This window comes from Mixophyes fleayi, chromosome 10, assembly GCF_038048845.1.
Source record: "Mixophyes fleayi isolate aMixFle1 chromosome 10, aMixFle1.hap1, whole genome shotgun sequence".
Taxonomy (NCBI): domain Eukaryota; kingdom Metazoa; phylum Chordata; class Amphibia; order Anura; family Limnodynastidae; genus Mixophyes; species Mixophyes fleayi.
The window spans coordinates 70,973,264-70,995,259 of NC_134411.1; the positions used below are offsets into that span (position 1 = coordinate 70,973,264).

Sequence of the window (21,996 nt, forward strand, 5' to 3'; positions counted from 1 at the left end):
CAAACAACATTCTAGGAAACCGAAAGTTTGCTTACTACAGGAGAAAGCATAGCACATTGGATAAAATGCTCTCTCCTAAGTGAATTCACTACATACTAAAGCAAATGAAAAAAAATAAAATAACGCTAGAGGACCTGGGGGCAGATCTGTTTTCACAAAATTTTGCAATGGAAATTTGCAGTGTATGTGTACATTCTGATTACTGTATACCTTTATATAAGTAGTAGGGGTGTGCACCGGGCACTTTTAGTGTTTTGGGTTCTGATTAGCTTGAGGTTTTGGGTTCTGATTTGTTTTGCCAAAACACCTGACGAAAGGTTTTGGTTCTGATTTAGGGTTTTGGGTTCTGATTTATTTTTAAAAAAGCATAAAAAGCGCTAAAATCCAGTTTTTTTGTTTTTTTACACTCCTACGCTATTATTAACCTCAATAACATTCAATAACAATCATTTCCACTAATTTCCAGTCTATTCTGAACACCTCACACCTCACAATATTGTTTATAGTCCAAAACCTTGCACCGAGGTAGCTTTCTGGACTGCGTAGTGGAGTGGCCCCGGTACCCAATTTGTTACCGGGGCCACAATACCTCCTCCAACTGGTCTCAATTCTACTGCACAGATGTCTGCTCCTACCTCCTCCAACTGGTCTGAATTCCACTGCACAGATGGCGGACACCGGATGCACGTCTAACACCAACATAGCTGTTAAGGCCGCAGTTATTTTTGGGTACAGCAGCAACAGTGATCGTAGTTTGACTTTTAAATAGCAGTACCTAGTATTTTTTGGGTACAGCAGCAACAGTGAACGTAGTTTGACTTTTAAATAGCAGTACCTATTATTTTTGGGTACAGCAGCAACAGAGAACGTAGTTTGACTTTTAAATAGCAGTACCTAGAATTTTTGGGTACAGCAGCAACAGAGAACGTAGTTTGACTTTTAAATAGCAGTACCTAGTTTTTTTTGGTACAGCAGCAACAGAGAACGTAGTTTGATTTTTAAATAGCAGTACCTAGTTTTTTTTGGTACAGCAGCAACAGAGAACGTAGTTTGACTTTTAAATAGCAGTACCTAGTATTTTTTGGTACAGCAGCAATTTAAATAGCAGTACCTAGTATTTTTTGGTACAGCAGCAACAGAGAACGTAATTTGACTTTTAAATAGCAGTACCTAGTATTTTTGGGTACAGCAGCAACAGAGAACGTAGTTTGACTTTTAAATAGCAGTACCTATTATTTTTTGGTACAGCAGCAACAGTGAACGTAGTTTGATTTTTAAATAGCAGTACCTATTATTTTTTGGTACAGCAGCAACAGTGAAAGTAGTTTGACTTTGAAATAGCAGTACCTATTATTTTTTGGTACAGCAGCAACATTGAATGTAGTTTGACTTTTAAATAGCAGTACCTATTATTTTTGGGTACAGCAGCAACAGAGAACGTAGTTTGACTTTGAAATATCAGTACCTAGTATTTTTAAACTAATTTTTTTATGTTTTTTTTCAATTATTTTTGTATAATTTTTTTAAAAAATTTTTAGATTTTTTTTTAAAATAATTTGTATAAGTTTTTTTATAATTATTTTTTTAATTTTTTTATAACTTTGGAATAAATTTGAAATAACTATGCCCTTAGCAGGACAGAGCACAGGACACAGCACCACTGGATTCAGCAGGTCAGAGCACAGGACAAAAGCACCACTGGACTCAGCAGGACAGAGCACAGGACACAGCACCACTGGATTCAGCAGGACAGAGCACAGGACAAAAGCACCACTAGACTCAGCAGGACAGAGCACTGGACAAAGCACAACTTGACTCAGCAGGACAGAGCACTGGACAAAGCACAAAGAACCACTAAACTGATCAGGAGCTCCCTAACTACAACCTCCCTCACGAGTGATCACAGCCAAAATGAAGATGGCGCCCGCAAGGTGAGTATTTATGACATCCGAGTCTCGCGAGATCCGACACGAGACTTGGATGTCATAGCCTCGGTTTGGCTCCGTTTGGCGCCCGGAAGTTCCCGAACAGTGCTCGGATCGGCCTCGGATCCGCACTGTTCGGGTGGGCTCGGATTAGCGGAATTCGAGCCCGCTCATCCTTAATAAGTAGGACACATTTGCAGCCAAACAAAAGGACTAAGAACCAACTAGGAGATGCAGATGGATATGATTGTATAAAATTTGCACAGGGGGTGAATTGCCTCACAGTTTATTTTCACAGGCAGCACCAGCTTTACAAAGGAGTAACCTCATATCCAATAAGTAGCTAACATGCGTAATAACAGCCTTACCATAGAGATGCACAAAACCAACTAATTAGCTTACAGATGGATACACTAATGGCAATGAGGTACTTAGCTATTGCATTTTCCCCTCCAGTAATCAAACTAAGACTCATAACTTCTAATGGGAGCATTGTTAAGATTTCTATTAATTGCATGTGTATTTCTAAATACACAGACCAGATGTGTTACTGTTTAAACAGTTACAGTGGATATAAAACCTCTTATATACGTTGGAATTTTCACATTTCACATGGAATCAGAATGTATTTATTCAGGAATTCCCACCACTGACCAACACAAAATAGTCTGTATTGTTAAAAAACCAACAACTGTAAAGCATTTGTTAGGTAAATATAATAAACAGACAATAATTGATAACATACTGATTCATGCATTTTGCTAAGATTCACATCAATAAATCCTAATGAAATTGCTAGTCTTCAGAGGTCACATAATTAACCGACTGGGGTCACCTGCGTATATGTGTTTCAATTGATTTCAAAATAAATATTTGCCTTGCACTTGAATTGAATGCACAGTCATCACATTCCTATGTGCTTCCAACCACCATTGCTGATTATGTTTTCATGGGACTTCCATGCTGACATCATGTTAAACACCATTGCTTGTGAAACTTTAGTTAGTTTAACTGTCTTGGTCACTGAATCTTTTGCTTAACATTTCGCAACATGCAGACATGTTAGCCATTATTATAGGAAACTAGGGAGTCCAGCATTTTTATACCCTGACCATGCTGTAATGCTAGGATGTTATATGCTTAATTAATGCATGAACGAAAGCTGTGAAGAATACTTTTTTTTTTTTTTTAACTATTTATTTTGAAAAATAGCAATCATGTACAGATAACAATCAACAATTAGTACATTTGCAGGACAAGAGACCAAAACAGAGAACAGTACATGTCATGGGCATAAGTCAAAGAAGCTGAAAATATTTGAGTAGCAAATATATAAAATAGCCAGATGTTGTCAATAAACAGGCAGGTAAGTATACAATTGTTATGCAGAATACTCAAGACACTATCACATTTTATAACAATATAGTGTGGGGGAGGGGGAGGGGGGGGCACTGGTCGCCACCGAGACTGAAAGAAAAAGAGAACATTCTTCCCAATTATCCACAAAGTTCCCCAACCATATCCTTCCTTTTTAAGAGGAGGAACAAATAAATAGAAGAGGGGCAATGAGAGTTTCAGAGGAGATTACTGCTTAGATTCCCTGGGAAGGGAAACAACATCGAGAGTCAAGAGTAAGGCCACCTATGAACCTAGGGAGTCTATTTAGGAGGAAGGAGATGGTACAGGAGGTAAGGGGTTATAAGTAAAGCCAAGGGGCCCAAACCTGGTGAAATGTATCATCCTTATCATGCAGGTGGTATGTAATCTGTTTCATTCGGGCAATAAACCAGATATAGGATCGCAGGGCCGCCATACTGGGGGGATCAACTCGTTTCCAAGACTTAGCTACTAGGCATCGCGCAGCAGCCAGGACATGGGAGGCCAATTTTGCAGACTCTCTATCATCCTCAATCAAAGGGTAACAGAGAAGAAAAGACCATGGGTCTTTCCGGACAGAGCATGGAAGGAGGGAGGAGAGGAGGGTCCTAACTCGGTCCCAGAAGGAGGATATTTTAGGGCAGGACCACCAGATATGCAGAAAGGAGCCCAGCTGGCCACAACCCCGCCAACATAATGGAGAACTAGAGGGGAACATTTTAGTGAGTTTGTCAGGTGTATAGTACCACCTATAGTATACTTTATATGCGTTCTCCTTTACCAAAGTGGAGATAGAGCTGGTGGCAACTTGATCCCTTATGATTTCCCAGCAATCCTCCTCTGGGGGGGGCCCAGATCCCTCTCCCACTCCCTCTCATGCCTACCGCCCGGAGGTAAAAGTACATTGAGAATAAGCTGTAGATAGAGGAAATCATGCCCCTACCCAAGGGTGAGGAGAGACATAGGGATTCAAAGGGAGACCTAAGAGGAGAGAGCCCACAAAGTGTCGTAATTGGAAATACTCGTAGAATTTAGGATGGAGCCTTGGATATTAAGAGCGTAGGCCATCCCAGGAGATAAAGGCCCCCTGGAATAATAGGTCTCCAACAAATCGAACTCCCACAGTGACCCAGGGACTATAGAAGTCAGAGGAGAGCCCAGGAGGAAAGGCAGGGTTACCCCAAAGAGGTAGGACAGTAAGAGAAGACACCGGTATCTTGAGATGGGGTCGGCAGGTCTCCAATATTGCAGCTGAGAATAGAAGGGTAGGGCATTGGGAGGTAAGGGGAGATCTAGTTTGTTTTGAGAGACCCCATATACAGGACAAGATTGGAAAATTAAGATAAGCGGATTCGATGTCAACCCACGACAGTGCCGCGGGGGGGGCAAAGGAGGCTACGATCTGGCTCAAATGAGCCGCCCAATAGTAAATTTTCAAATCCGGGAAACCCCTACCACCAGCTCTGGTGGGTCTCTTTAAGAGAGCCAGCTTAATTCTGGGAGACCGGCCGTTCCAGATAAACCTAGAGAGACATTTTTGGATAGATGTCAGATCTGAAAGGGGAACTCGGACAGGAAGGGTCTGGAAATAATAGAGGAGCTTAGGGAGGAGGTTCATTTTGACAGAGATAATCCTGCCCAGCCACGAAATGATCAGTGAGCGCCAGAGAATCCTTTACTTTTAATGTGCTTGGTCTCGCACATTCAGGGGCAGACTGGGTTGGGCTGCACGGGGGCATCTGCCCCCCAGGGCGGTCCCAAAATGGGCTACCTTGGGCTGGGCACTGGGTCACCTGCAAGTTTATTCCTTTAAAATGTTCCTAATAGGCTGCTGAGTCCAGTCTTAATTCCTGGGCTAATATTTGCCAGCCGTCCCCTTCTCACATTTACTCAACTGATTCCTTTTTTGTCCACTACCTGTAGATCATAGTACAGAAATAGCTGTGGATTGAATATTGAACTATAGTTTATATTTATATTTAAATTACTTATAATATTTTGTATTTCTCAATAGTTTAGAATTGTAAAGGTTCGTTTTAACTTAACCACCTGGCCAAGAGGTTAGTGTGCACTTTTTCAAACATTTTTATACATACTTTTGTTATTTTGCTGAATTTTTCCATTCACCACAACATCTAGAAAAGTGTTGATACATTGCCAATAAAATAGTAAGAATAATTTTGTTGGAACCTGTCTGCCATTTGTTTGTATCATGATCCCTTCAATGTACACCACTGCTACTAATAATTTTGATTTACATATTTTCTTTTCTTAGTTTGTCTGGAATATCAGAAGAAATTGAAAACCACCATTTCTGCCCAGACACGCTTCCTCAGCACCTACGATGGATCAGAGAACATGTGTTTGGAGGACATCTATACAGAGAGTATTCTGGAGATACCAAAAACTTCAAGCATGTCAGAACATATTCAGGGTTCGCAGATCCAGGGCCTTCTTGATATCTTCAATGCTCAAGGACTTATTAATGAAAAGGCAGACACCATTATCGTACTTGGAGATGCAGGAAGTGGTAAAAGTACATTGCTTCAGCATATTCAACATCTTTGGGCTGAAGGTCAGGCATATCAAAAATTCTGCTTCATCTTCCCATTTAGTTGTAGAAGGTTGTGCTGTATTGACAAGTCAATTTCTCTAAAAACACTTCTGTTTGAGCAATGTTGTTGGCCACCAGAACAACTTCAGGAAGGAATATTCCAGTTCATTCTAGACAATCCTAGCAAAGTACTTATCACTTTTGATGGGTTTGACGAGTTCAAGTGTGCTTTCACAGATAATATAAAGCACTGCTCTCCTGTTGAACCTACCAGTATAGCAAACATTGTTTTTAACCTGATTCAAGGAAATTTGCTGAAAGACTGTGTAAAAGTACTAACCAGCAGACCCGATACAGTGACTGCGGATTTGCGGAAATATGTCAAAAAAGAAATTAATTTGAAGGGATTTTCAGAAGAAGGGATTGAGTTTTTTTTGAAGAAGCATCACCCAGGTGCATCTGAAGACCTCATCAATTTGGTAAAAGCCAATTCTTCTCTTCATGGACTTTGCCACATTCCAGTTTTTTGTTGGATAGTTTCAAAGTGCCATAGACAACTCATTGACTGTGGTAACAAAACACCCCAGACTATGACTGATATGTACTTTCTAGCTCTAAAACATTTTCTCCTTCATTCTTCTACAAGTTCAAAGATAAAAAAGAACATTCTCTCTGAAAGACTGAATTCAATCAGTCACCTTGGTAAAATATCTCTCAGTGGTCTCTGCCAAGGACTGTATGTATTTTCCCAACAAGATATTGTTAAAGCAGAGATTACTGAAGATGACCTATCCTTAGGGTTTCTTGTCCTTTCCAAGAACGTTTCAGATGGAGAACTAATTTCTACTACGTATTATGAATTCCTTCATATCACATTCCAGTGCTTTTTTGCAGCACTGTACGTCACATTGAGTGATGCCGTTGACTCATCTTCTCTTTACCAGTTATTTAAATGGAACAGAAAATCAAATAATGATTCACATGTACCAAGGCTTCTTTTACCATGTTTACAGCCAATTATGCAGAGACAAAATAAACCTATGATAAAGAACATAGAGACTCGAAATCTCCAGATCACTGCAACCTTTGTTGCTGGTCAGTTCTCTTCTGTGCTTTATAATTATTTGCTTGAGTCATGGCGGTCGGAAAAACTGCCTAAGAAATGTAAAATTATTCAAAGATGTTTGGCTAAAGGTATCCAAAAACACTTTAAGTCAATACCACTAGCTGTGCCGGGAGAAAAGAAAGGCATGCATGCTATGCCAGAATTTGTCTGGCTCATAAAGTGTATATATGAAATGCAAAACGCTACATTATCTGAGAGGGCAGTGCAAGGTCTAACGGTTGATCACTTGAAGATGACTTATTGTGGGATCGGTCCTGCTGAATGCACAGCATTGGCATATGTACTGAAACATTTAAAGAACCCAGTTGGTATACAGCTGGATCACAATTCTGTTGGTGATATGGGAATTGAGCAGTTGATGCCCTGTCTTCACATTTGTCACGCTCTGTAGTAAGTGTGTGCTTTTATTTATTCTTTGTAACATACATTGTTGTCTTCAAGTTACACTACCTTATGTGTTTGAGGTCAAAACTAAAATAATTGCACCTTTTATTAAACTCTGAGGAGGCAGTTTTCTGTACTATTTATCCATGGCGCAAGTGCCGTTATGACATCACAAAACTGTATTTATGGACCTTCTACCTGGAACTGTTTTTACATCACAAACTGTATTGTTGGGATGTGTGTGGCAAAATAGTTTAGCATTAAAGCCTGTGATAATGTCACCTAACTTTCAGAAGTTATATAATACATCAATGATGTTCAGAAGAGCAGTGCAGTATATTGGTGGAGGTGGGATTTTAGTATGATGAGGGGATTTGCCAATATAATAATACTTTATAATAATACTTCACTTCAGGGATAAGTTAATATCAAATGGCATGTTTGGATAGCAATGTAATAAATATGTTGAACGGGCAGCACGGTGGCTCAGTGGTTAGCACTTCTGCCTCACAGCACTGGGGTCATGAGTTCAATTCCCGACCATGGCCTTGTCTGTGAGGAGTTTGTATGTTCTCCCTGTGTTTGCGTGGGTTTCCTCCGGGTGCTCCGGTTTCCTCCCACACTCCAAAAACATACTGGTAGATTAATTGGCTGCTAACAAATTGACCCTAGTCTGTGTGTCTGTCTGTCTGTCTCAGTCTGTCTGTTTGTCTCTGTCTGTGTGTGTTTGATAGGGAATTTAGACTGTAAGCCCCAATGGGGCAGGGACTGATGTAAGTGAGTTCTCTGTACAGCGCTGCGGAATAAGTGGTGCTATATAAATAAATGGTAATAATAATGTTGGCTAAATAACAAGCGGCTTGCTTACTATTGGTAAAATTTCAAAAACATTTAGTGGAAAATTTACTAATGTGCGTTTGTTTTATGCCGTTTGCAAACTGCCACACACCAGATGCTATTTTCAGATACAAATGGCAGGATTATTTTGCAGTTTGCAAAACCCTAAATCGCACGCTGAGTAGCAGTCAAGAGCAATATGGTTGGATGGCTTTACTACCAAGCACTACAGCAAGAGATAATAGCTAAACAAAAATGCAGCACAGGAGTAGATCTATTATAAAAAATATGCCTCTGTTATCCCATCAAACATGGATCTGGAGAGCAAATGTGCTGATTATGTTGTTAGAACATTAAAACAAAGAAGACAATGTCAAAAACGGTAACTGGTGCATGAATAGGAGCTTTGGTGGCCCAGGATGATTAGGAAATAGTGTGGAACAAGCACCTTACGCAAGTAAACAGGTTTACCAGTTTACAATGGTGTTATAATATGGACACTTTAAATAAAATAATGATACTGCATTGTACTTAGCTTCTTGAGGAAATCAATCAATAATATGTAAGCTGATCTGGGAGCAGCTACTATGCACTGGTCACAATAAGTCAACAGTTCTTCCTGGTCATGGCACTGTACATACAAGGATGAGGCTGAAGTTTTACTGGTACTGGGCCATTTTATACAACATCGAGACACAAAATAGGATATAAATTTCAAGACATTTAGACTAAATATAGGAAGGTGGTGGGTGTGAGAAATATGGGTAACCAAAAAGAATAGCCACCCACTGTTGAGCAAACACTCTGTACTCAGACATTGTAGGTTAATATAGTATCCATAAGAATATCCCTTAAGTAAAGATATATGTTCTTAGGCCTCTACTGACATAGTACTCCTAACAAATATACTGCTAAGTCTATTCTACTACAACCCTACAGGGCCTCTACACTCCACCAAGACTGACCTCATTAAATTGACCAATGATCTGCTCACAGCTTGGTCCAAGGGTCACTTTTCTATAGTCATCCTCTTGACCTCTTTGCTGTTTTTGATACAGTCACCCACCCTTCTCCTGCACACCCTTTACTCCCTTGGCCTTTGTAGCACTAAACCCTCCTTCAATGCCTCAATGCTATGTTCTCAGCTCTTCTCTTGGTTATCTAATACACCCATTTAGCCTCCACTACTGCTATGCAAATGACAACAAATCAGCCTTTCCTTCCCTGGTCCCTCTTCTTCACCTTTATCTGATGTGTTCAACTGCCTTCCCGCCATCTTTATTTTGATATCCTAGCACTATTTAAAGCTTAACATTTAACAAACTGAGCTTATCATCTTCCCTCCTCCCAGAGTCAGTATAACATCACACTCTCCCCAGTTCCCCATGATGGCTGCCTTGGTCTTATCTGTAACTCTACCATTATCTTCACTCCACACACCCAGTAACTTGCACTGTCTTGTCACCTCCTCCATTAAAACATTGCCAGAATAAGCTCTTTTCTCTCTCAGGACACTATGCAAACTCTCATCCATTCTCTCATTATTTCCTTGCCTTGACTACTGCAAACTCCATCTATCTGGTCTTGTTCTCCCCCGTCTTTTCCCACCCCAATCCATCATAAATTCTGTGGTGAGACTGATCTTCCTCTCTTGAAGTTGCACATTTGCTGCAATTCCTTACACTGGCTCTCCAAACTCCAATTCAAGCTACTCAACCTTACCTTCAAAACGTACCTTTTCACTATAGCCTATCTTACCCCAGCCTAACACTATTCTGGGCACTACCAGCTACCATCCCATCTAACTCCTATTGTCTCAGCATTACTCTTTAAATCTAGATTGTAAGCTCTAATGAGTAGGGTCCTCTAAGCACTCTGTCTCATGTCTGTATCTTCTGTGCAATCCTTGTATGTCCTTGTTTTATGTCTACGTATGATTTGTTTGTTGTATGATTTGTAATACCAATTTTCTGGCACTCCACCTTTGTAGCACCTTATAAGTAAATGTTGATGGTGATGAACTGCTGTGTTATTGCATACTTGCCAACTCTCCCGGAATGTCCGGGAGACTCCCGCATTTTGTGAGAGTCTCCCGGACTCCCGGGCGAGTGTGGCAATCTCCCGAATTCTGCCCACTTCACTAGGAAGTGCCCCACTTCCTAGTGAAGTGGGCAGAATTAGATCCCAAACGCCGCGATTCCCGGTGAATCGCGGCGTTTGGCCCCGCCCCCGCTGTCAAATGACGCAATTTGCGTCATGACGTCACAGGGGGCGGGGCCGAAATGACGCGATTTCGGCCACCCCGCCCCTTCACGCCCCCCTCCACTGGCTGGCTCCCGGAAGGGAGCTGAAGAAAGTAGGTAAGTATGTGTTATTGTCCAATCAGATTGACAACAACATTCTCTCTTGCAGTTTGAGAGATAATAATATCTCTGACAAGGGACTCAGCAGTCTCATGCGGCATGCTCTACAGTGGCCAAACTTCCAGAAGATTGCGTAAGTACTTGTGACGTAAATGAAACATGCCATCATCCACCTAACCTTGTACATCATTTGCCTTGTGAACTTATTAACTTTGTGCAGTCCATGTTCTTTAAACTGTCTGTATGATTCACTAATTTATTGCTTAATGAAACCAGCTGCCATTGTGAATAGCTAGACTTCTTTGTATGTGTCACAGTAAGATCTTTTCTGCCTGGTAACCATTTGTGTGTGCCACCTATGTCATGGGTGCAATGTATAAAGAGACTAATCTCACAGATAGGATGCCTTCTTTTGTAAACCATAAAAAATAGGAGTTTGCACAGAAACTTGGTGACTGGTGTGCCTTGTTTATAGCATGGATATGTCACAAGGCTAATGGAATCAACACCAATATAATACACCTAGAAAATTGTATTTAAGATGTTTATCCAGCATTGAATATTATTACATATGTTACAAAACACAGTCACAAAGTAATTATTAATAAGCATGCTGCTACATAAAGACAGTAGGAATATTCAAACTACTGTATATATGATAAGGTGAGGATTAATAGGCAGATTTGCCTTTATCTACTTTTCATATGAAAATCATGGGGCTAATTTAGTGTGCAGCCCCAATCAATGTCAGATCAGTTCCAAATAGCTGTTAGTTTTGAAGGCTGCTTGTTTTAGGCCCAAACATACACTTTTTGGGGGGTCAGTTTTATTCAGAACAATTATATTGGCCGGTCCAAATTGCCCCATGTGTGGGCAGCTTAGGTGACGAAAAGGGGGACAATCTGCTATCATCTACTAGTAACTCATCCGGGGAGTGACAGGCGATTAATGCTGATAGCATTCTTCCATAGAATGGAGGCGGAGACTGGAACCTGAGACTCTACTGATGAAATAAACAGACTACTTCCATTCTTTAAAAGTGTGATGCTGTAATTTATTAAAACTTTATACAACATGATTTGGGGAATGTATGCACTTCATCATGTGTGAAAGAGGTAGTATATATACATTATCCAAAACTTGTTGTGTTAAGTTGAAAGATTGGAAGCAGTATGTTTATTTTTTCATTAAAACAATACTCCACCAGGCTCTTCTAGGAAAGCTTCCCTGCAAAGACTGATTGATGATATCGGTGGTAAACGATTCTGCAGCGAAAAATCCGTCAACGAGAAGACGATATCAATATTGACAGACTTACCTAAAAATCAACTCTGCAGATATCCGTTGGAAGCAGAAGGCTGACAGGACCTCCTTCCGAATGGACAGCTCTCCGGAAGTAGTGTATGACGTCAGTGCGACCTGAATGAATTGAAATTTAAAGCGGCAATGTCGGGACCAGGCAGGTTAACTGCTTAAACAGTTATCCTGCGTGGCCCCGACATTGCCGCTTTAAATTTTAATTCATTCCGGTCGCATTGACTTTAAACAGTGGTGCCGGAGAGCTGGCCAGTCGGAAGGAGGTCCTGTCATCCTTCTGCTTCCATAGGATATCTGCAGAGTCGTTTTTGAGGTAAGTCTGTCAATATTGATGTAGTTTTTTCATGAAATAGTTTTTTTCTTGCTGGTCTTCTCGCTGTCAGATTTTTCGTCATCGTGCAGCCGTACCCAACCCGATGATATTTTGTGGTTACCTCTAGTCAGTCAACTGTAAGTGAGCAGAACATTTCATGTGCAATCACTGGCTCAGGCATATGAGATTATAAAATAAATCAGTGGCAGAGAAGGGGAAGCCAGTATAAACAAGGTATGTTTCACTGTAGTTCCCTGTTAAATAGTCAGTAATTGTGATTGCATTTTAATTAAGATATAAGTTTGAGAAAAATAGCTGTTATTGTAACAGTATTGTTACCGCATTCTGCATACCTTTGGGTATGTCACAGGTGAAAGGTCTCTGAAACATGTACAGTTCCTGAACAGTAAAGACACATCATGTGATCCCTCTAATATATTTCTTGACATCATGTAATAAAGTACGTAACGCCTATTTTCAAACATAAAAGACTTTTAGAGGGCAGAGAAGTAAAGTAAAATAGTGCACATTTTAAACACATTTGTTTCTATTAAAGACCATTTGAAATATAGTTTTGAAATATCTAACATTAATAAAACAAAAGCCTAAGTGCACTGTAACATTAATAATATACATTCCATTATTGAGAAAGAAAAAATCACATACAAAACTGTGCCCCACCCTATTTGTGTCATAGAACTGGTGAGGACAGATGTTCCTATAATACTGGGTACATCTGATTATTCACAGCCAATGTCCTGAAAGATAGCAGCTCGATTTTGTCACAGAATGATTATCAGCAGCACACGGAGCATGCTTCTGACATTACATTCATTGTCCACTCTGTGATTAATACTCAGGAATAGTCATAGCTGCCCAGGCGTTGGTTACCCCATGCAGATATGTAAATAAAGTGAATTTTGGAGAAACAATACAGCTGTAACACACAGTACATGTGAAATATGTTTAGTTATGTTGTCTGCTCATATAGCTGTTTAATGTTCACATACCTCCCAACACCGGAGTCCTTCAAAGTGGGACAGTCGATGAAAGGAGGCGTATCCGCATCATCGTGACACAGTAGGGCGTGGCTGCTGGGCCGCCCCTTAAACTCCTCCTTTATCCACAAAAATACCCATTCAGAGTGAATGGATTTACCTTCCAACATTGTGCCCCAAGCAGAACAAAGCTGTCCTGTTCAGGAGTGGGACAGAGCCCACAAATAGGGTCTTTCCCCACCTAAATTGGGAGTTATGTGTTCAGTTGTATGTAGGAGGCATGTCTGCTGTACATATAAATCTGATTAATGTTTGGTTCTAAGGTGAAATTTATTTGGAATTCAAGTTTCTCTTTTATGAAGCAGAGTTTTTAAATAACCCTGCATCCTTATGTGAATATAAAGCCTACTTATGTAATACATTTTAAATTGTATAGGTGATTTATGGAGAAACATCACTTGCAAATTAACTTATGTGTTGAGGGCATATCCTTTATTGTATGCAATTAAAGAACACTAATACTAAACATGATAATTTATGATTCCTAATTCAAATTCAAATTCTAGCAATACTGTGACAAAACGAGTGTGATATGTGAATTATAGCAAATACTTTTTATAGCCTTCTTTTGTTTCCCCAGCTCACCAGACTATAACTGCATTGTCCAATAACATGTGGCTAAGGGGACATTGTAGTTCAGTGTACATATGTATATTGTTTATTGTATATTGATAACTTGAAGTAAGGTTGCTATTCATTGTATTTAAAGTAAAGCCAGGGGGATTATGGGTAGGGATCAGGTTGCCATGTGCCTGAGTAGGAAAACTAATTAGTGTCCATTGTTCTCACCAGGCTAGTCAAGACAGGCCATCTAACAGGGGAGGTTCTCTGAAAGGACAGCTCATCTTCACTCCCCTGTCCAACCCCCCCCCCCTTTAGTCCAGCACTGACCAATGGTTAAGTAGAATAGACGCAGGGGTTTGCCCAGGGAGGGGAAAGACTGTGGAAATTAGACCTGTGATATATAAGGAACAACTCCAGGGGGGAGGGGTGCTCATGCTTGGATTTCATTCAGGAAGGTGCAAGATGGAGTTTTGAATTGTCGTTTTCTAACTCAAGTCTATATATGCAGCTGAGAGGGATCCATGGGTCATGAAGTCTGGACAGCAGGTGACTATATCTCCTTAAGTTATTGGGGTAAGGGACAGATGATGTGGTAAATCTGACTGGCATTTATTTACTGTGTGTATATAATATTCTAGTGTTGTTTGTATAACAATAAATATACTGTTGTATTTTTATAACTGCATTTTGCCTGAGTGACCATACGAATCCTAGAAGGTACTGGGTAGCACTGGGCCAGATAAACCCGGTATCTTCACATTTTTGGTGGCAGCAGTGGGATCACTCAGTCCCAGGTCCTATCTGGGTAGAGCTGCAGGGGAACTGTATCGTGATACATTCCAGGGCTCTGCAAAGCAGTTAGCACTAGAAACCAGTTACCACATTATCCTGAACTTACTCCTAAAGGCTTTAAGGTAGAAAGTGTCACGAAAAGCGTTGTGGGCTTTAGGCGAGGGAAGATGCCGTCTAAGTGCCGATTTGATAAGGGGAAGCGCACCCCGCCAGAGGAGAGCGGAAGATGGAACCGTGTCTCAAAGAGAGGAAATCACAGTGAGGTGATCCCTGGAAGTAAAATGGGTGTGAGCTCTAGGAACAAGAGAGCAGGTCACAGCCCAGTGTTGCAAAAGTTCCCAAAGGAAGGGATGAAGCAGTCCAGTACACCCAGGAGAAAGGCGTACTGGGATGAAGGACTGTGGCAGTGTCTGCAGGATGGGGATATGGATGTGTTGCACCACCCCACCACAATGCAGCACATTTTGGATTATTGGGATGAGGAGTGCCCAAAGATTATTATGTGGGAAGGAGCCAGTCTACAGGAGAAATTGGAGAACCTGTTGGATGTGTTCCTAATGTTGAAAGAGGAGGCAAGTGCCTGTAATTTTCGGGATGAACCAGCATGGGATGATTTTACACATGAAGTTATTTGTACTATGCAGAATCTGGCCAAGGGAGAATCCAGATACAACAATAATCAGCAGTACAAACAAGACGTAAATGGACTATTACAGCACAGGGACATGCCTGATGAATCCCCTGCAAATGTATTAATAGAATCTGTCCCATTAGCAGATTCTACAGATCCACTAGAGACAATGAGTATGGAGGAGCTGATAGTGGAATGCCAGATCCGGGGTGTACCTTACCTGTACAGCACACACATGGATATCCTGAAACGTTTGTTAAAAGATCAGGAGAATCCCATCAATGCCTTTAGTGTTTATAGAAAATGGATGCTCACTTTAGGTCCCCACATACCTCTCTGGGAACAAATGCAATGTCTGCAACAGAGTTTTGAAGAAGCAGAGGATGAGGTATGGCGGCAAGGATTTACGGACACTGAAATGTGGCAGGATCAGTGTTATCGAGTGAATACTGAAAAATGCCAATTGGAATATCTTTTATCACACTCTAAAAAGATGGCTGCTCAGTCTGTTAATCAGGGGGAGGTCCATCCCAGTGGATTAAATACAGTTGCCCAAGCTACTATCTTGGGGGAGACTGGAGAAGAACTGCTTGGTGAGGATGTTGTACATCTGACTACTCAGAAAGGATTAGGAGAAATTCTCCCATTTGGTGACTTGGATGGAAAAGAGCTACCAAGTAAGTACCATGTAGTAGCATCTTCTGATAATTTGCCAGTGTTATTGGAACCTGAGACTGTGTCTGAGTTAGAACAGAATTACAGAAAAGACCAGTTATCCATCCCTGTTGTGCCTGAAAAGAATTTGTTTAATGAAGTAACGCAGGATACCGCATGTGTGCTCTCCGGGGCAAGTGATGTACAGCTTTACCCAATTGTGACAGAAGAGAATCATAAACTTGCGCAACATATGATCTCAGCAGAAATCATGTTTACAGACTGTAGGACAGAATTAATGGGAGAGGATAAAGGAATTGTCATGTCAGAGGCCACTACCATGGGGCCCTGGGAAAATTACACTTATGCCTTCCCCTATGCAGAATTGGCAGATGAGGAGATGTTGACTGAGTGGGTGTCTGAGAGGGCACCAGTACAGCAAGATTCACCAGCCCCACCAGCTTTGATGCATCGCACTCCAGCTCCAAATCTGGGAATCCAGGACCCAATACCAGAGGCCTGCACTGGACCATCCACTTTGTTTTGCTGCCAGGAGGACAAGTCTGTGTCCAATGAGGATTCACACTACCCCGATGCGCCAGAGGCGAGGGAAGTAGTGCAACAGTTGGATGTGGTAGCAGGGGAGGGGAGATGCACACAAACATACTTACAGGGGCACCCACATGTGGTTTGGGAGGGGGACAGAGGATTCCCCATAAGCAAAGAATTAATGGAGCCCCCACGCTTGCCTGCCACTGGGCAGTTGTCTCTTGAGTGTTTGGGGGAGGGGGGATTGGATCTTTGCCAGAAACAAACGGACAAGGTGCCAGAAAGTTTTCCTGCCACTTGGCAGTTTTCCCTCGGATATGTGGGGGAGGGGAGCATGGCCTCCAGAAACAAAGGACAGGCCAAGGGACTATTTTCAGTTGGGCAATTAAGGGTGGACAAGGCACCCAAGGGATGGTGGACTACAACTCTCCTACCATGGATGTGTGCACCGGAGTGGCCCAGTTTTATTGTTGACTCATCTTATGACACAGGACAGCATAAACCCCCACTCCAGCTGGGTGGGAAGATATGCCTGCAGCCATGGGACCCTGGTGGGAGAAAGAGGAACTGTGTACTGCTATCTACCTTACCATCAGACCCAGGAGAAACCACAGCAGGCCAGAAACTTTGGACTTGTAAGAAATGATTACTTGGGGCTAGGGAGCCACTGGGAAACAAGGGCTAAAAAAAGTAGGGGAGGAATGTGACAAAACGAGTGTGATATGTGAATTATAGCAAATACTTTTTATAGCCTTCTTTTGTTTCCCCAGCTCACCAGACTATAACTGCATTGTCCAATAACATGTGGCTAAGGGGACATTGTAGTTCAGTGTACATATGTATATTGTTTATTGTATATTGATAACTTGAAGTAAGGTTGCTATTCATTGTATTTAAAGTAAAGCCAGGGGGATTATGGGTAGGGATCAGGTTGCCATGTGCCTGAGTAGGAAAACTAATTAGTGTCCATTGTTCTCACCAGGCTAGTCAAGACAGGCCATCTAACAGGGGAGGTTCTCTGAAAGGACAGCTCATCTTCACTCCCCTGTCCAACCCCCCCCCTTTAGTCCAGCACTGACCAATGGTTAAGTAGAATAGACGCAGGGGTTTGCCCAGGGAGGGGAAAGACTGTGGAAATTAGACCTGTGATATATAAGGAACAACTCCAGGGGGGAGGGGTGCTCATGCTTGGATTTCATTCAGGAAGGTGCAAGATGGAGTTTTGAATTGTCGTTTTCTAACTCAAGTCTATATATGCAGCTGAGAGGGATCCATGGGTCATGAAGTCTGGACAGCAGGTGACTATATCTCCTTAAGTTATTGGGGTAAGGGACAGATGATGTGGTAAATCTGACTGGCATTTATTTACTGTGTGTATATAATATTCTAGTGTTGTTTGTATAACAATAAATATACTGTTGTATTTTTATAACTGCATTTTGCCTGAGTGACCATACGAATCCTAGAAGGTACTGGGTAGCACTGGGCCAGATAAACCCGGTATCTTCACAAATACCAATATTTTTGAGTCAATACTATGACATACTTGCCAACATTTTAGATCGCATTTCTAGGAGATCCCCAGAGGGGAGATCCTGATAATGATTATAGGGGAGTGGCTTTGGGAATTGCATCATTCCTGCCCCGTGCAATGCCGTAATACGTCGCATCACTTTGCAAAGGGCGGAGCTAGGATAAAGTGGTTTTCTGTGAATTGCGTCATCAAGCCACACCCCCAACCACTTCACTAGGGAAGTTGGTAGGATGCGGGAGAGCTTGCTGCTCTCCTGGGTGTCCGAGAGACTCCTAGAAATTTGGGAATCTCTCTGACATTTTGTGAGAGTAGCCATATCACTGTGTAAGTAAAATGGGAGATTTTTAATGTTACTGGCATATTTAAATCAATATTTGGTGTTCGAGCACCCAGTGATTTTGCTGTAGAAAATATTAGCGTTAATACGGTAATTACTCACTGAATTTCATCTCGCAGCTCCTGAAATTCAGCGAGTAAACTACCGTATTAACGGTATTTACACGCATATTACCGTATTAACGCTAATATATTTTGAGCGCTCGTTTTTCCGGGGATCTCGCTAACAATTGAATACCCCCCTTTGCATCACAAATCCAAAAATTCTGTAATATTCCATTCCACTAACTATATGGTCATTCTGACTTTGATCGGAGTTTGAAAGTTCAGACAATATACATGTTTCATGCACCACCCATCAGACATAGCTTTACTTTCTTTTTCTATTATTTCCTATTTTCTTTTGAAGCTTTTACCTGGGCTTCCCCTTTTTCTTTTACCTACATTTGTATTCGTCCATTCAGCTACATAAGGAATTGTTGCACGTCATACTATTGGCATCACTTTCCATTTTCAAATTAAACTTTGGCCTCAAGGCAGTTAAAATGGAACTTCCAATTTATGTTGGTTTGTTAAAGTATTACAAATTCTACTAACGGGAGGGGATACCTTCAGAAGAATTACATTATACAATTCAAAATTCACTAATCAGTTATGATAAGATGATCATGTGACACTCAAGTGACATTCTCTTCATTCAAACACGTCTTGCTGCTGCCAAGCCTACTAGCCAATTAAAATTAGGGATGAGCGCACTCGGATTTATGAAATCCGAGCCCACCCGAACGTTGCGGATCCGAGTCGGATCCGAGACAGATCCGGGTATTGGCGCCAAATTCAAATCTGAAACTGAGGCTCTGACTCATAATCCCGTTGTCAGATCTCGCGATACTCGGATCCTATAAATTCCCCGCTAGTCGCCGCCATCTTCACTCGGGCATTGATCAGGGTAGAGGGAGGGTGTGTTAGGTGGTCCTCTGTCCTGGTAGATCTCGTGCTGTGCTGTTTAGTTCTGTGCTGTGCTGTTTAGTTCTGTGCTGTGCTGTGCTGTGCTGTGCTGTGCTGTGCTGTGCTGTGTTCTGCAGTATCAGTCCAGTGGTGCTGTGTGCTGTGCTCTGTCCTTCTGAGGTCAGTGGTGCTGCTGGGTCCTGTGCTGTGTCCTGTTCAGTCCAGTGGTGCTGTGTCCTGTGCTCTGTGCTTCTAAGGGCATAGTTATTTCCCCAATATTCCCCTGTGTTTAAAAAAATAAAAAAAAGTTTTTTAAAAAAATACCAAAAACTACTTTAATTTTTTTTAATTACCACAAAATTTGCACAACCAATCCTGCAGTATAAGCCCATTGGTACTGCAATATTACCAAGTTCACACATTCAGCAGTAAAAGTCCAGTGGTGCTGCTGTGTCCTGTGCTCTGTGCTTCTAAGGGCATAGTTATTTCCCCATTATTCCCAAGTTTTTAAAAAATAAAAAAAAAGTAAAAAAAAAATTACAATTAAAAATTAAAAAAAAAATATATATAATTATAACCAAATTTGCAAAACCAATCCAGCAGTATAAGTCCATTGGTACTGCAATATTACAAAGTTCACACATTCTGCAGTATCAGTCCAGTGGTGCTGCTGTGTCCTGTGCTCTGTCCTGCTGAGTTCCGTAGTGCTGCTGGGTCCTGTGCCGTGTCCTGTTCAGTCCAGTGGTGCTGTGTCCTGTGCTCTGTGCTTCTAAGGGCATAGTTATTTCCCCATTATTCCCAAGTTTTTAAAAAATAAAAAAAAAGTAAAAAAAAATAAAAAATTTAAAAAATAAATAAAATATATAATAATTATAACCAAATTTGCAAAACCAATCCAGCAGTATAAGTCCATTGGTACTGCAATATTACCAAGTTCACACATTCTGCAGTATCTTGTGCTACATATAATGGAGACCAAAAATTTGGAGGATAAAGTAGGGAAAGATCAAGACCCACTTCCTCCTAATGCTGAAGCTGCTGCCACTAGTCATGACATAGACGATGAAATGCCATCAACGTCGTCTTCCAAGCCCGATGCCCAATCTCGTAGTACCGGGCATGTAAAATCCAAAAAGCCCAAGTTAAGAAAAAGTAGCAAAAAGAGAAACTTAAAATCATCTGAGGAGAAACGTAAAGTTGCCAATATGCCATTTACGACACGGAGTGGCAAGGAACGGCTTAGGCCCTGGCCCGTGTTCATGACTAGTGGTCCAGCTTCACCCACGGATCTTAGCCCTCCTCCTCCCCCCCCCCCCCCCTACAAAAAATTGAAGAGAGTTATGCTGTCAGCAACAAAACAGCAAACAACTCTGCCTTCTAAAGAGAAATTATCACAAATCCACAAGGCGAGTCCAAGGATGTTGGTGGTTGTCAAGCCTGACCTTCCCATCACTGTACGGGAAGAGGTGGCTCGGGAGGAGGCTATTGATGATGTAGCTGGCGCTGTGGAGGAACTTGATGATGAGGATGGTGATGTGGTTATTGTAAATGAGGCACCAGGGGGGGAAACAGCTGATGTCCATGGGATGAAAAAGCCCATCGTCATGCCTGGTCAGAAGACCAAAAAATGCACCTCTTCGGTCTGGAGTTATTTTTATCCAAATCCAGACAACCAATGTATGGCCATATGTAGCTTATGTAAAGCTCAAATAAGCAGGGGTAAGGATCTTGCCCACCTAGGAACATCCTCCCTTATACGTCACCTGAATAACCTTCATAGTTCAGTGGTTAGTTCAGGAACTGGGGCTAGGACCCTCATCGGTACAGGGACACCTAAATCCCGTGGTCCAGTTGGATACACACCAGCAACACCCTCCTCGTCAACTTCCTCCACAATCTCCATCAGATTCAGTCCTGCAGCCCAAGTCAGCAGCCAGACTGAGTCCTCCTCAATACGGGATTCATCCGAGGAATCCTGCAGCGGTACGCCTACTACTGCCACTGCTGCTGTTGCTGCTGTTAGTCGGTCATCTTCCCAGAGGGGAAGTCGTAAGACCGCTAAGTCTTTCACAAAACAATTGACCGTCCAACAGTCGTTTGCCATGACCACAAAATACGATAGTAGTCACCCTATTGCAAAGCGTATAACTGCGGCTGTAACTGCAATGTTGGTGTTAGACGTGCGCCCGGTGTCTGCCATCAGTGGAGTGGGATTTAGAGGGTTGATGGAGGTATTGTGTCCCCGGTACCAAATCCCGTCGAGATTCCACTTCACTAGGCAGGCGATACCAAAAATGTACAGAGAAGTACGATCAAGTGTCCTCAGTGCTCTTAAAAATGCGGTTGTACCCACTGTCCACTTAACCACGGACATGTGGACAAGTGGTTCTGGGCAAACGAAGGACTATATGACTGTGACAGCCCACTGGGTAGATGCATCCCCTTCCGCAGCAACAGCTGCATCAGTAGCAGCAACTACAAAATGGCGGCTCGTGCAAAGGCAGGCAACATTGTGTATTACAGGCTTTAATAAGAGGCACAACGCTGACAACATATTAGAGAAAATGAGGGAAATTATCTCCCAGTGGCTTACCCCACTTAGACTCTCATGGGGATTTGTGGTGTCAGACAATGCCAGTAACATTGTGCGGGCATTAAATATGGGCAATTTCCAGCACGTCCCATGTTTTGCCCACACCATTAATTTGGTGGTGCAGCATTACCTCAAGAGTGA

At 41.9% G+C, this 21,996-nt stretch overlaps 1 protein-coding gene across 1 annotated transcript in view; it reads left to right on the plus strand.

Annotated features, from left to right (window-relative positions):
• NOD2 (nucleotide binding oligomerization domain containing 2) overlaps positions 1-21,996 on the plus strand; it is a 92,102-nt gene that overhangs the window by 31,708 nt on the left and 38,398 nt on the right. Inside the window, exons 4-5 of the mRNA XM_075188860.1 lie at positions 5,578-7,372; positions 10,616-10,699. Of these exons, the coding sequence (XP_075044961.1) occupies positions 5,578-7,372; positions 10,616-10,699 (1,879 nt within the window). The remainder of the gene's footprint in view (positions 1-5,577; positions 7,373-10,615; positions 10,700-21,996) is intronic.